This window comes from Aplidium turbinatum, chromosome 4, assembly GCF_918807975.1.
Source record: "Aplidium turbinatum chromosome 4, kaAplTurb1.1, whole genome shotgun sequence".
In the NCBI taxonomy this organism is placed as follows: domain Eukaryota; kingdom Metazoa; phylum Chordata; class Ascidiacea; order Aplousobranchia; family Polyclinidae; genus Aplidium; species Aplidium turbinatum.
This window is the reverse complement of record NC_137475.1, coordinates 3,542,147-3,556,429: the sequence shown is the minus strand read 5'-3', so window position 1 is coordinate 3,556,429 and position 14,283 is coordinate 3,542,147. Positions and strand designations below refer to the sequence as shown.

Sequence of the window (14,283 nt, the reverse complement as noted above, 5' to 3'; positions counted from 1 at the left end):
CAATTTTGTTTTTTTGATTGATAAACAATTGATTGAATCTCCTGTTGGATAACACAAGCTACAAAGAAAACAAGAAGCTAAAGCAATAATAATCATGCTTTGTTGTGTACCTATTGCGATAACATACAGCACACGGCGATCACAGATGCGATACTACGAGTGCAACCTAATTCGTACCATGAACAATGCGTACCGTCAGTTTGTACCTTGAAAAGATCGAGAGAAAAAATTAAAAAAGGCAGTGGCTATTTGACCGGCGCCGGTCTTTGAATCTGAAACACTATTTGACCGGTCATGACGTCACTCTATTGGCACTTCTTTCTTTTTCTCTTTCAAAGCAAAAGACGAGAAGAGTAGGTATATAAGTTGTAAATTCGACGATTATCTTCAACTGATTGGATGGCGCGGGGGTTACGTCTCTGGTTGGTGTTCCAGAGGGAATGAGTTCGATTCTTCGCGGAATCGTTTTTTTTTTAATTTTTAACTAAATTTTGATCCGAAGTGTGACTCAATCGTTAGGCTGCTGCATTTTTGTAGTCAATTTTTATTTTCGGAAGCCTACAGCCCAATTTTTTATGTCTTTTCAACTATGAGTAATAAAATCAGAGTTTTTTAATTTTCTTGAATTTGAGAATTTCTCTGGATAATTTTCCGTTCGTCATAAGAGGATGTGACCGTGTTTTCCGAACGACGCATTACATTTTTGCGATGTGACCGTGTTTGCCGAACGACGCATTACATTTTTGCGTCGTTCGGCTAACACGGTCACATTTTCTTATGACGAACGGAAAATTATCCGGAGAATTTACCAAATTCAAGAAAATTAAAAAACTCTGACTTTATTACTCATAGTTGAAAAGACATAAAAAATTGGGCTGTAGGCTTCCGAAAATAAAAATTGACTACAAAAATGCAGCAGCCTAACGATTGAGTCACTTCGGATCAAAATTTAGTTAAAAATTAAAAAAAAACGATTCCGCGAAGAATCGAACTCATTCCCTCTGGAACACCAACCAGAGACGTAACCCCCGCGCCATCCAATCAGTTGAAGATAATCGTCGAATTTACAACTTATATACCTACTCTTCTCGTCTTTTGCTTTGAAAGAGAAAAAGAAAGAAGTGCCAATAGAGTGACGTCATGACCGGTCAAATAGTGTTTCAGATTCAAAGACCGGCGCCGGTCAAATAGCCACTGCCATTAAAAAAAGCCGAAGTCGCTGATCGCAGTTTCCGCAAACACTTTAAAAGGGTTAGGGTATCGGTTAGGTGTCGATATCCGCAAACAAACAAACTGAAAAGATCAAGAGAAAAAAATAGAACATGATTGCAGTTTCCGTTTTTCCGCAGTTTCCGCAAACATTTATATAAAAATTTCTGGTAATGCAAACATTTTAAAATTTCCGATAATGATTCTGAAAGTTTGCCGAAGTCTCTGATTGCAGTTTCCGCAAACGTTTTGAAAGGGTTAGGGTTGATCGAAGTTTCTGCAAATATTTAAAAAGGGTTAGGGTGTTCCCGTAAACAAATAAACTGACAAGATCGAGAGAAAAAATAAAACTAAGCCAAAGTCGCTGATCGCAGTTTCCGCAAATATTTTAAAATTTCTGGTAATGATCCTAGGAGTTTTTGTTTGTTTGCGGAAAATTTGAAAATGTTTGCAGAAACTGCAATCAGCGAATTCGGCTTTTTTAATTTTTTCTCTTGATCTTTTCAAGGTACGGTATGAACTGACGGTACGAATTAGGTTGCATCCAATATCATACTACAGGAAGCAGCGAAGGGACATATTAGTCTTCGAGTCAGTTGTTTCCCTTATTTTGAAAAGTTTAATTATCTGAAGCAATCTGTAATAATAATGATGCCTTTTTAAGTCCTTCATATATTATAATATATATTGACTGATATTCAAATAAATAAGCTCATCTAGTTTTCACTATTCCTTAACAAGGGACTGGTGCTTATTTGGAAGGGAGTTTTAGGCTTGGTTGAAATCAGTGGTAGAGCGTGACCAACTTTTTGGGTGTTTAGTTTTTTTGGAAAAAAATGATACTTTTCTTGTGTTAACAACCTGGCAAAGTTCTGTGATTTAGTGGAAAACTTAGGAATTGAAAGTTTTAACATTTTTAAATTATGTTGTGATTGACCAGCTTCCTTGTTTGATAACAATTTCAACTGATGGCTAGATTAGAAGCAACTTAAATGTTAAAACAGTAGTATCAATTTTGTCAAACTCTTTGTTACAATGATAAACCACTGGTTATATTTAGTCGGGTTTTTGGTGAGTATTAAAGTATATCATAAATAAATTACATATAAAGCTTTAAGCTAAGAATGACAACAGAAACGTGAATAAAGCACAAATGTTTGAAACCTTAGATTGTTTTATTTAAAACTTCTTTATTTCTTTAGACCCGGACAACTTTTCACTGCTGGCCTTGTTCTGAAAATGTTTTCTGGCACTTTATGTTTTTTGAAACTTTTTTTGTTTTGTTTGTTTTTCGTATCCAGTCTTCTGCCCGGTAGTTGAAGATTTAGATTAAGTGAACGGGAAGGCAAGAAAGCCAATGTTTGTAACCACCTTGTCCTTCAGGCATGCCTTTAAGTGTCTTGCCAAAGACACAGTCACATACTCTCGAGCGGTGTCGAACCGGCGCTCTTTCGAACATCGTTCCATTGTTCTCACTACTGGGCAATGCAGCCGACTTCTTGTTTTGATTGTCATAAATATCTTTTGATGGTATATATATCAGACAAAGGATTATATTTTTTGTGAAATGGCTTGAGTTGATATTTTGGATGTTTGACCTATGCATGTGATATCTGAATTGGTAAATTTTGAAAACAAAGAAGACATAATACTTAAAACCAAGCTAGCTGGAAAGAAGGATGCCACATAATAACAACTTTATCATTTTAGGACTTGCTTGGAGTTAGTGCAGTTGTGCCAATGATTCCACAATATTTAAAGGACATAGGAATATCTCCAAGTGCCATTGGTTTATATGGTTCATTGTATGGAGGAATTCAATTGTTTTCTTGTCCAGTTGTGGTGTGTATTTTATAATTTCTGTTACATGGTTGGCCGTGGAAGGTCATACAAAAACAACTGAATAATATATATTTAATTATTCTTTGCAATAACTAAGATGTTTCATGCAATTCCATGACAAAATAAGCAGCTTGCAAAGCAAAATACAGTTCTGGAGTAGATTTTGAGTGTAGTAGCCTATTTAAATGAATAAAAAATGACAGTTGAAATGATGCTATTTATTACCTAGGCTACTGTTATTTTAAAGAATACTGTATTATACTTGATAATTTCTGAACAAAGCAGTGAAATTTTAATAATTTTTCACAAAGCAGTTCATTTGGATACTATTTCTTGAGGTTGAAATGAGGTCAGTTTTTCCTTCATTAGACTAATTTTTTAGGGTCATATGACAGATCGATATGGAAGATTGCATGTACTGTTCATTTGTATTTTGATTTCATCTTTTGCATATGCAGCAAGTTCTGTTGTTATTAATGATCTTCTGATATTGGCACTATTGCGATGTCTGTTGGGAATATTCAAACATTCACAGGATTTATGCAGGTAAGGGTAAAGGGGGGTCCCATACTTGATTCAAGTGTCGAGTATGAGAAGATAAGGTTCTCATTATACTAAGCCTTCGGCACTAAGGAGAGTAGGGTGGCCGGTTCCTTTCTCTCGGCCGCCTTTACTTCAGCAACTACGCCCACCCAATTTATTACACCCTGGGTAGAGGTGAGCGGTGTTTTCAACAACCAGCTGAAGCCGAGAGTCGAAGTTTGCATAATTGGAAAGCCAACGCCTTATCCGTTGCGCCATCCCACCGTTGATGTTTTTCAGACTCTTCTGATGACCTGTTTGGGGTGAAACAGGCTGTTAAGAATTCAGATAGTAATATTTTAACTATATTTGATTTATGTATAATTGTATATATATAATGTTGTAAAGTCTGCAGTAAATAATCCTGCAACATAATGCTGAAATGATGACTAACATTTACTGAAAGTCGTTTTCAATCAAATATAGTTATTTGTCTCTAAACCCTTGACTGCCTGTTTAACCCTAAAGGAGGATCATTAGAAGATCCTTATTCAAATAGAATGTATTTGACTACCTTCTCATAGCAGTTGTCACCATGACTTTAACAATTGGAAAACTTCGCTCTGTCAGTCTCTGTAACCGGTCCTTCATCAAGAGCCTCTACAAGTATGCGAAACTACCAGGAATAACCTATCAAGGCTTTGTCAGTCCGATGATAAATATTCAAAACCAAACAACCATATCAAAGCCTGATTTGTTTTGTAAGAGATGTGGAAAGCTTAGTACGGTAACATATGTTTTTAATTTCTTTAGAAGCTCACTTGCTGAAACATCCAATTTTGAGGAAAAAACAAAGTGCATTGGCCAGTATAATGCTATTTCATCTGTTGGTTTTATTGCTGGTCCGATACTATCAGGATATGCAGCTGAAAAACTGGGACTAGCAAACGCTGTAACAAAGTGCTTGTTACTTTGCTCATCACTATTTTTGGCCAATGCATTGATCGTTCGTTTCATCGCACAGTATAAAGCGAGTACTACAGCTACACCCACACCTACTGTTAACATTGCCTGGAAAAATCGGTCAATCTTTGCATCAACAAAAGAAGTTGACTGGAAGGTGGAGAAGAATTTTATTTTCTTGGTTAGCCTAGTTTGCCATTGTTTCGTCAGCTACTCAAACAGATTATTTGTAGATTAATTCATGTTTTGCATGTTGAAGCTATTTTTGTGCGCACTTTGGCATTCTTGCATCATTCAAATTATAGTTGCAGACTTCAAATGAAATTTTTGTTTTTATTCTTAAAAATTATGATGTAGCTTCGCTCCACTACACCTGTAGCGGTGTGCAAGGGCTAACACGTCAGAATAATTGAATTGTTTTTATCACATGGCTTTCTCTGGCAAGGTACATGGCTATGCATTTCTTTCAAGATTTCTGTTGGCTTTTGCTGTGATGATCTATCGTTCTTCCTTCGTGCTTGGTCTGAAAAATTCTTATCCCTGGATGTCATCATCAGAGCTAGGATACCTGCTCTCCTACAATGCTCTGATTGGTTTCATTATTGGCCTGGGAACGAGTTGGGCGTTTTCTCATCGTTATTATGCTCAGGATGAAGAAAAGCTACAAGTATGTTACCTTGTGTTTGTTTTAAGTACTGTTTAGTGTTTATGTCTAAAAGCACTGTATATTCAACAAGATCTCCCGACGATTATGTAAAAAAATGAAATATGCTGTTAGTGTTAGAGGTTTCAGGTTGGTATTCATCAGTGATATCCAGCGATGAAAACTTAAGTTAGTGCTCAAACTATTAATACAAGGACATGTTTCTGAGAGGAAAATTTGAAGTTCAGCCAGCATTTGGCAATACGCTCGATACCGAAGTTGTTAGTTGGCAATGTGGTAGGCCTTGCTTAGCTTAGTTAGAGGGGGGCATGGCTGGAGCAATTTAGTGCTTGTTCTAAGAATACTTCATCGAAAACACAAGGCGCTAAAATACCGTGTAAGTTATTGAAATAATTGACCCAATACTGTAATAGAAAATTTAAGTTGCAGTAACTTTATAATTTTGTTACTAGCCCTATAGCCGCGAAATTCTCCAATTTTTGTTATTATTCACTACAACTACTTAGAGCGATTTTCAACCTGTTAATCTTTCCCTTTGTAGGGACCTGTGATGTATATTTATTGTTTTTAAGCTTGTGCAAAATCTTTTTCTCCCATAATATTTACGTTCCTAAAAATACTCAAGTGTTGTGAACAAAAGTAAATGATAAATCGTTTTCCACCTAATAACTCAACCGCAGCTTTTACCAGGATTCTGTTCAAAAGCGATGTTCACAACACGTGAGTTTTTTAAGGAACGTAAATATTATGGGAGAAAAACATTTTGCACAAAGTTGAAAACAATAAATATTCATCACGGGTGCCTACACCTTCATGAAAGGTTGAACTTGTTTTGTCAGCTTTCTTTCCTTGGCTGTTTTTCTTTCAGCTCCACGCTGCTGCCTTTATCTCTGTTGGTTTATTGCTGGTTTCTCTTGCAAGGAGCATTCCCGTGTTAATGTTTGGACTGGCTGTTCTTGTGGTCGGCACTTCAGCTTCAAGAGCTTGCAGTGTCACCCTCACAATTAAACGATCCACCACAGGAGAGGTACGTAAAATTGTTGTACTCCATCAACTTAAGGATGGTAGAAGTAAGGGATTGCTCATTCAAAAGTAGGGTGGACAACTGGAGGGTCATAATCTTATGACAAAATTTGATGAAATTACAGCTTGAGGTCTACTGCTATATGTCGCATACTCAGGTGCAGTTTACATGACCTGTCCACGTTTGTACAAAGTGTGTATCGCTAAAATAAATGTAGGAAATATGTGATATCATGTTTATTAATAGTATTCAAGTCGTGATAATGCAGGGGTAGACTTCACGCAACAGCGGTGGTAACGGTAGTTAGCCTCACACTGCTTCAGTAAGGTTTTGCAGATTTTCTAGCACCCAAAATTTCAACCAATAATTTACCTAAAAGCAAAGAAAACGTTGTGCACTTCTGCTAATTTTTGAACTTTTTAGAACTCTCCAGCTGTCTATTTTGCAAGAAAAATCAGTAGAGTGAGTCGTCCCGGTATTCCACTGTCCCTACATCAACCATTTTAAAGCATAGGCTTATGTCACCAAGTTGTAGATAGGTTTTATAAAACTAATCAAAAACAATTTGTTCAAGGGAGCTATTTGCAGAAACGTGGAAGGACCGAACTTTTTTAACACGTGCTTGAGACCGAAATAAGTCATCAACACCTACAGTACTGCAACATATCGTATTTTTTCCGGTGTTGTGGGCAACAATTACTTTCATGAAATATTCTAGATCCGTCCTCATGAATATTACGTCCACAATGCTTGTGTTTCAAATTTAATTTCTTCACTCGCAGATGGGGAAGCTACTAGGATTAAATGCCTCGATAATATCCATAGCTCGGTCAGCCGCGCCGTTTGTGACTGGGCTGGCACAGGAATACTCCTACTCCGTGCCTCCTTACATTGCGCTACTCGCATCTCTGATTGGAGGTTGGCTATTTTACTGGCGGGTCTATTCTGTTCCTCATCCATCAAGTATGGACAAGGCCAAATAAATTACTTTTAATTTGTCATCAAACAGTGTTTAATTTTTTGTATTTTAAAATAAAAGGATAATAAGTTTTCACTGCAGTGCAGAAGCCATCGTGGTGAGCGTTGAAATCAGTTTTCAAACATTTTTGGGAGCATCGTGAGGCAAGGTTGGTTTTTGAATCTTTATTCTCGGACTGACAAAGCCTTGGAAGGTTATTCCTGGCAGTTTCGCATACTTGTAGAGGCTCTTGACGCAGGGCCGGTTACCGAGATTGACACAGTGAAGTTTTCCGATTGTTGAGGGAATTATTCCATCCATTGCGCTTGAGCAACGCACGTTAAGGACTGCTCTCCATTCAGCGGCATCTAACGGATGGAATAGTTTCCCGGCAACAACACTTCAACAATCGGAAACTTCAATCTCGATGACCGGGCCTGCGTCAGTGATTCAAAGCCTCTACAACAGGGCTTCGCGATTCGTTTATCACCCCACACCCCATGGAATTGACGAAGCCCATCTCGCACCCCCTGTTTTGAAGCGGAGTGGTTCTGGGAAAAAATTCAAAATGCGTACGAAAACAACGCAGAAAAGCAGCTCACCGGCCTTTATATGCCTAACGAATAGGAAAATTTTTGTTATCAGCAACTTGTCGGGTGGAATTTTGTTGTGCATTGTGCTGTATAGGCCAACATACAATGCTCTGAGAGATAATCACCACCTCCCTCGTTAAACAAAATCCATCTCTATATACGTATAGCTTTTCTTCCTCGGTGGATTCTCGCACCCCCAGCAACAGCTACTCGCACCCCCAGGGGGTGCGAGCACCCCCAATCGGGAAGCCCTGCTCTACAAGTATGCGAAACTGCCAGGATTAAGCTCTGCAAGAAGCTTTTCCAGTCCGAGGATAAAGATTCAATCAATCAATTAAGTGCCGCTGAATGGAAAGTAATCTTGAAATGCGTTGCGCACACCCCCAGAGTCGAACCAGCGCCGTGTGATCTTAAGCCGGGTGCGTAACCACTAAGCTAACGGGGCGGACTGTATATTACTTGTAGATGCCCGGCAGGGCTCATAAGAATGTCGGTAATGCAAGTATGCAGTTGTAATGTAAGGTTTTGTTCGACCGACATTCCTGTGAAAACAATTCCCATTTCGTTTACAATGTCGGTGTCGAATAGCAAACGCAGCTTCCTTCTCACTGCTATATGAATTGACCTGACCTGTGTGTAGATCACAGACTCATCTCTCAGTTGAAGATTTAATGAACTGACAAAGTTTGATAACCAATATATAGTTGCAAAGCAAGCACAATCGACTGGAAAATGTTTAAGGGGGCAGTTCTACTTAGAATCGCATTTTTCGTACTTGTCATAAATATTTACTTTGTTACGCTGGGGGAATCCATTGAGGGTTTATACCATTTTGAATTTGTACATAAAATCAACCGATTGTCTCCATTGCAGCCCTAAAAACTCGAAAATGGCTAGTAGGGTATCTTAGCCGTAAATTGATAGAGGGGTTTCTTTTAACTCTTATTTTTTTTAATATAAAAAAATTCATAATTGCTATGCATCGAGAGCAAATTTGACTTCAGGATTTGGTAATAAAATATTTATATATTACTTTGAGTATTGACACAAAACTCAATCATTAGGCTATGTCCGTAAGGACCTACTGTACATCTGTTAAAATTTTTAGCCAATTCTGACAAGTAGTTTTCTAAAAGAAACATTTTTAGTGCACAAAAACATGATTTTGAGTAAATCGCATTTGAAAAATAGAATTAGGTAAATTTATGCCTTTGACTTTAAATGTGACTTTTTTTCTTCTATGTTTATTCACAACAACTTTGTATTCTCAATAAACTTGGTTAACCTTTTGAAAAGGTGGCGCTATTTAGCTTATTCATTATTAGATTTTGTAAGGGAAAATACAAAACATCTTGCAACATTCTCACAAAAATGCAAATTTTTATTCACATTTTAAACTGAGGTGCGTTCAGAAAACCTTCCGTTTGAAGCCTAATGAGGGTAAATACGTAAAAACTGACTGCATATTCGGAATCTACGATAAATGTCCAATATGTATATCAATAAAATAAACAAAATTTGAATTTTTTTTTTAAGTAGAACTGCCCCCTTCAGCGTTAAAATTTTGCAACATTTAATTCTCACCATGCACAGGCCGTGGTCGTCGCTACAATAATAGCATTTGGACTGAAAGCCAAGCGCTGCCGAACAAGTCGAGGTTCAAACAGGATTGCCCAAATTTTGCATTTAAAAAAAAAGTGTTTGGTAAGCTATTTTGAAATTGATTGAGTTTCGCTTTTAGCAGCATGATCGTTGCTTATACTTCACAGTGTAGATTCTAACGATCTTAACGATAACGAGCAGCCTCAAGCTAAACCAAAGAGCCAAATGAAAGAACCACTCACTGACTTCAACACCATTCGTCATAGCACATGACTACTGACTAGGGAAATGTGTTCCGAAAGCTCGTGTAATTCGATACTGCCACAACTAACTCGCAGCATCAGGCTTAAACAGACCGTTAGAATCTACATTGTGAAGTAAGCTATTTTGAGTTTGGTATTTTGACGTACTCAATATTTTGGCGTTTTTAGCATTTAAATAGTTTAAGAAACTGTTACGTTAATTCGCGGCAGCTTAAATTTGGCATTAAAAACGCTAATACGGCAACCCTGTTTTAGCATTATCTTGCACGGCAACGTTGGACTTCCAGTCCAACGCACATGCAACATGCCAGCAGAGGTGGGCAGTTTTTTTGTTTGTTAGAGTAACCAGTCGCATTCCCGCTACTTTCCAATTTAAAATGCAAAAAATGACTCGTTTGGAGATGTTTCATTGAAACAAAGTGTGAAAATATCAAGGCAGAAATCATTCAACTATTGCAGGAAACATCAAGCCATGTTGATACCGACAAGAGTGACACAAAGACCAGTTACCAATCCGAGGAGGAATTTTTTGGTGTGTTGGTGCCATGGTGTGAAACGTCGGTACGGAATGACTTTTCCAGTGCCGATGTATAACGTATCTTTATGAAATACAACACCCTCATTCTTCCCAGTGCTGCGGTGGGGAGATTTTTCTCTTGTAAACGACGTGGTGAAGTCAAAGCGGGTAGAACTCAGCGACTCGCACTTTTAAACGCTCGTGTTTTTGAAAGATGCTTAACAATAAATTTCACCAACAACATGTTTTTAGAACGACTTTGAAATGTCAGAGCAAACGAATATTATTCGATTTCAAAGTCATTATGACGGCACAAAGTGCTTCATGAGTCAGTTTAAGTTGAGACAGAAGTAGCGGTAGGCCTACGCGCTACTTTAGCCCGAATAGCGGTATCGCGTTATTTTTAAAGTAGCGGATGCCCACCTCTTGCATATCTACAAGGAAAAAAACTCAATATGCAAATGAAACATTTAAATGTGGCCGCAATGTTTCTGAAGATGTAACATAAAAACAGTGTTCAGTTGTACAGTTTACACGAAAAAGTAAAATAATAATAATAATAATCACGTTGTTTTCAAAAGATCTCAACACAAACTGCACGAACTGGTAGAAAACGTAACGTCTGAACCTCGAATTAGCTTCTGCAAAACATTTCAAATGAACAAAATTAATTTCCTTCAAGCACGTCACCACGGTAAGACAACACTCGCTTACCACAAAGTCACTACAGTGGATGATCCGACCACTAGCCCAGTGCTCCGCAACCGGTGTGCCGCGAGGCGATGCTAGGTGTGCCGCGGGATAACTATCATCAGAACATACTTTTTGAAAAGAAAGGAGTTTTGTGTTTTAAAAATTCGCGCTTTACCACTGCAAGACAACTCAAACTCCAGCTAGACTTCCCACTGTGTATTTATGATGTTTTTATGACTCACAATTAAAGTTTTCGCAATGGGAAGGCTGCCTTAGTTCTGAAAAAGGCTGATTAACGTGGTTAGTGTGTTTTTAGAAGTCAGGCTAGGTCATTTCGAATTGTCAGTCAGCAGTGTTTAATAAAAATTTTCGTATTTGTTGTATTTTTCTAGCTTCGCTTTATTGTGAGCTAATAAGCTAATTCATTTGCAGTCCTTAAGAAAATCCTTGAAAACTAAAATTAACTAAAAATCTAATGGATAAGTTCTTGAAAAGATCAATAGAACCAGATAGCATACCTAGTACAAGCCATGTTGCAAAAAGACCGAAGGTTTTGCTGCATGGGTAAAACGTCAAAATCCAGCCATTCAACTTACGCATTGCTGCTTACACAGGGAAGCCTTGATGATCAAACATTTGCCAACGGAGCTGACAGAAACAATGAACGACTGTATCCAAATTGTTAACTTTATTAAAGCAAGAGCTTTGAATTCAAGAATTTTTTCATTGCTATGCGAAGAAATGGGATCAGAACATCAATCACTGCTATTTTACACTTCTGTGCGTTGGCTTTCCCGGGGAAAAGTTCTCGCAAGACTTTTCGAACTACGGCATGAAATAAGTCAATTCTTATTAAATCAGAACAACCATGATTTGTATAAACATCTTGAAGATGATCATTGGATTGCCAAACTTGCATACATGGCCGACATATTTGAACACTTGAATGAACTCAATATCAAAATGCAAGGCAAAGGTGAAAACATACTGACATGTTCTGACAAGATAAGAGGATTTAAAGAGAAAATAGTACTCTGGAAAAACGAGTTAAAAAGGGGATCACTGAAAATGTTTCCCAGAAGCAACCTAAATAGTATTGATAAAGAATTGGTGTTTGATTTGGCCAAAGAGCACTTAACTTTGTTGCATGAGAAATATGACCATTACTTTTTCACAATTAACACGGAACAATACGATTGGATCCGAAATCCTTTTGCGGCTAATGCCGAAATATCAACGCAAGACTTGACTTTGCCTGTTAGAGAAAACTTTCTTGAACTACGAAATGATAGAACTTTGAGATTAAAATTCAGCGATGTTCCACTTGATGAGTTTTGGATTTCAATTGAAGAAGAATATAAGCAAATTTCGCAGGCTGCTATTAAAATTCTGCTCCAGTTTTGCACCACTTATTTGTGTGAACAAAGTTTTTCTACTTTGGTATTGATCAAAAACGATAAAAGATCCTGCTTAAAAGAAATTGATGGTGAACTTCGAGTTGCTCTTTCAAATATTGAGCCGAACATACAGCGACTGTGCTCATTGAAACAAGCGCAAATATCTCATTAATAAATTAAGCTATAGTTTTTTTTACATTTTGAGTATGTGTCGGCCAAATTGTGCCGCAGAACTTTAAAGAGTTTTTAAGTGTGCCGTGAGTAAATAAAGGTTGCGGAGCACTGCACTAGCCTATCGGACCACCACAGTGTTGGCTATCAACAACAATATGTCTAAGATAAAGCAAACTGGAAAATCAGCTTTCTTTTGCATGAATGAAGGACTGGGAAATAAACGACCAATTTGAACAAGCAACAAGCCATACAGAGCTTGTGAGAACCCGAGACCGCACCAATGCTAGAAATATTCAGAGCAACAAAAGGGCCAAATAAAACCAATGTTTGTTAATGTTTCAAGTTGATGAATCTTCAAACACCACCCGTTTTAATTGAACTCTCGAGATTGAAAAGGTTATTTGTCATAAAACACATTAATTTAATCCAGGTGTGATGGGTCGTATACAAATTAGCATTAGCGTGAAGACAGTCTTTGGGTACCTCTCAACGTCAATGCTTAATGGTAAATAAGGTATAGGTCCCGTACTGTGTCATTTAATAATAGATACATACATAGTTACACATTTTATAACGTACCGCATGTATAACAAGTCAAGTAGCGTCACATGAAGTTATCACCCTGCACCAATAACAAGAAACAGATTGACGCGACTTTGTGTTTTAACAAACCCAGTTATGCCACCGCTAATCTTACGAAATCGGAGCAATTTAGAAATTACATTAATTTTACGAAAAGAATCGCAACATCAAACCACTCAACCTAAATCGCGAATTACAAGCAGCCTCATGATTATTATTGCTACTACGGAAGAAAACCAACCATGTGATTTTTGAAACACAGTGACGTGTTTATGCACCAACAACGCGTGTTCGAAACCACAATCTGATGTGACTCTTTTGGTATTTTGAAACATTTTACTTCTAATTACGGTAATAAACTTGAACGCCATCACATAGAAGGGTAAAAGAATGCGGTTGTTTTTAAAATATAAACTTGCGGCGAATACGAAAAGACGTTGGTTACATAAGGGGAAGCTCAGTAAGAAACAGCTCTCAGTAGAAAACAACCACAAAAAACATAACACATGAAACAAAACACACAATGGTTTTCAATGACGAAACAGCACGAAGAAATGTTAGTACGGTACGTAACAAATGTATGTAAGATGAAAAAAGGTGGTGATAAGTCAAATACGGTCGTCTTGAAATTCTGTAAAATCAAACATCATACAGTGTTCCTATTGGATGATGGATGGTGACTGGTAAGTGTATGGCCCAGTGGTTTTCGCTATTCAGTCTTACGAATGGGTGCTTGGAATTCGGGCAGACAGAAAGGCAAGGAACAACATCCATGTACGTCTTCAAGCATGCATCAAAGACACAGCCATGTAAAGTATTGAACCAACAACCTTTTATCCATTCTGTCACCACTAAGTCGATACTAGTTGAAATACTGATTACTGAAGCATAACCATTAACCACCTTATAATTCAACGCTAACAACATAGCTCTCCTATATCTTTGAACCAAAACTCCGGATTTACTTGAATTCCTTTTCTTGCCCATGCCATTTCATTTTAATGGGGCAATATCTCGTAGTTCAAACAAGAGCCACGAGATGTTTATGCTGGAATCAGTTCCATGTTTTATCTCCAGGAGTTAAACAACATATATCTAAAAGTCATCTGAGCCAATAATAACCCAGTTAAATGGTGAATTTTGGCACATTAAGGCCACCCTTGGGCACATTTTTTGTGAAATATAAATTTAAACAACACAACCTATAACTTATAAGATCCAGACAAGAACAAAAAAATCAATCAACAAACTCTATACATTCAATAATAAATACCTATAAT

General features: G+C 37.5%; 1 protein-coding gene and 1 long non-coding RNA gene across 4 annotated transcripts; one reads left to right on the top strand and one right to left on the bottom strand.

Annotated features, from left to right (window-relative positions):
* The first annotated feature begins 1,610 nt into the window (after positions 1–1,610).
* On the top strand, positions 1,611–7,275 carry LOC145768489 (solute carrier family 67 member A2-like). Of its 3 annotated transcripts, none has more exons than XM_082579995.1 (7): positions 1,611–1,717; positions 2,920–3,051; positions 3,434–3,597; positions 4,387–4,717; positions 4,982–5,203; positions 6,069–6,227; positions 7,007–7,275. In XM_082579995.1, exons 2-7 carry the CDS (start codon positions 2,950–2,952, stop codon positions 7,205–7,207), a joined length of 1,179 nt encoding a protein of 392 aa, XP_082436121.1. In that variant the 5' UTR covers positions 1,611–1,717; positions 2,920–2,949; the 3' UTR covers positions 7,208–7,275. The 3 variants fall into 3 exon arrangements, with proteins under 3 accessions (XP_082436121.1, XP_082436119.1, XP_082436120.1); XM_082579993.1 differs by lacking the exon at positions 1,611–1,717 and adding an exon at positions 2,052–2,280; XM_082579994.1 differs by lacking the exon at positions 1,611–1,717 and adding an exon at positions 2,065–2,280 and having other exon boundaries at positions 4,387–4,693.
* Positions 7,276–8,431: 1,156 nt separating this feature from the next.
* On the bottom strand, positions 8,432–14,247 carry LOC145768490 (uncharacterized). The gene is made up of 2 exons (XR_014288944.1): positions 9,193–14,247; positions 8,432–9,002 (listed from the first exon to the last, which is right to left on the bottom strand). It is a non-coding gene; the product is annotated as an uncharacterized LOC145768490 (long non-coding RNA).
* Positions 14,248–14,283: the final 36 nt, after the last annotated feature.

What these genes read in the sequence shown, in the direction of transcription:
- LOC145768489 (XM_082579993.1), top strand. Translation starts at nt 2,245, where the DNA reads ATGATAAACCACTGGTTATATTTAGTCGGGTTTTTG. An exon ending in CATTCACAGGATTTATGCAG is followed by an intron (nt 3,598 to 4,386) that starts GTAAGGGTAAAG and finishes TAATTTCTTTAG; the next exon opens with AAGCTCACTTGCTGAAACAT. An exon ending in AGAAGAATTTTATTTTCTTG is followed by an intron (nt 4,718 to 4,981) that starts GTTAGCCTAGTT and finishes TTCTCTGGCAAG; the next exon opens with GTACATGGCTATGCATTTCT.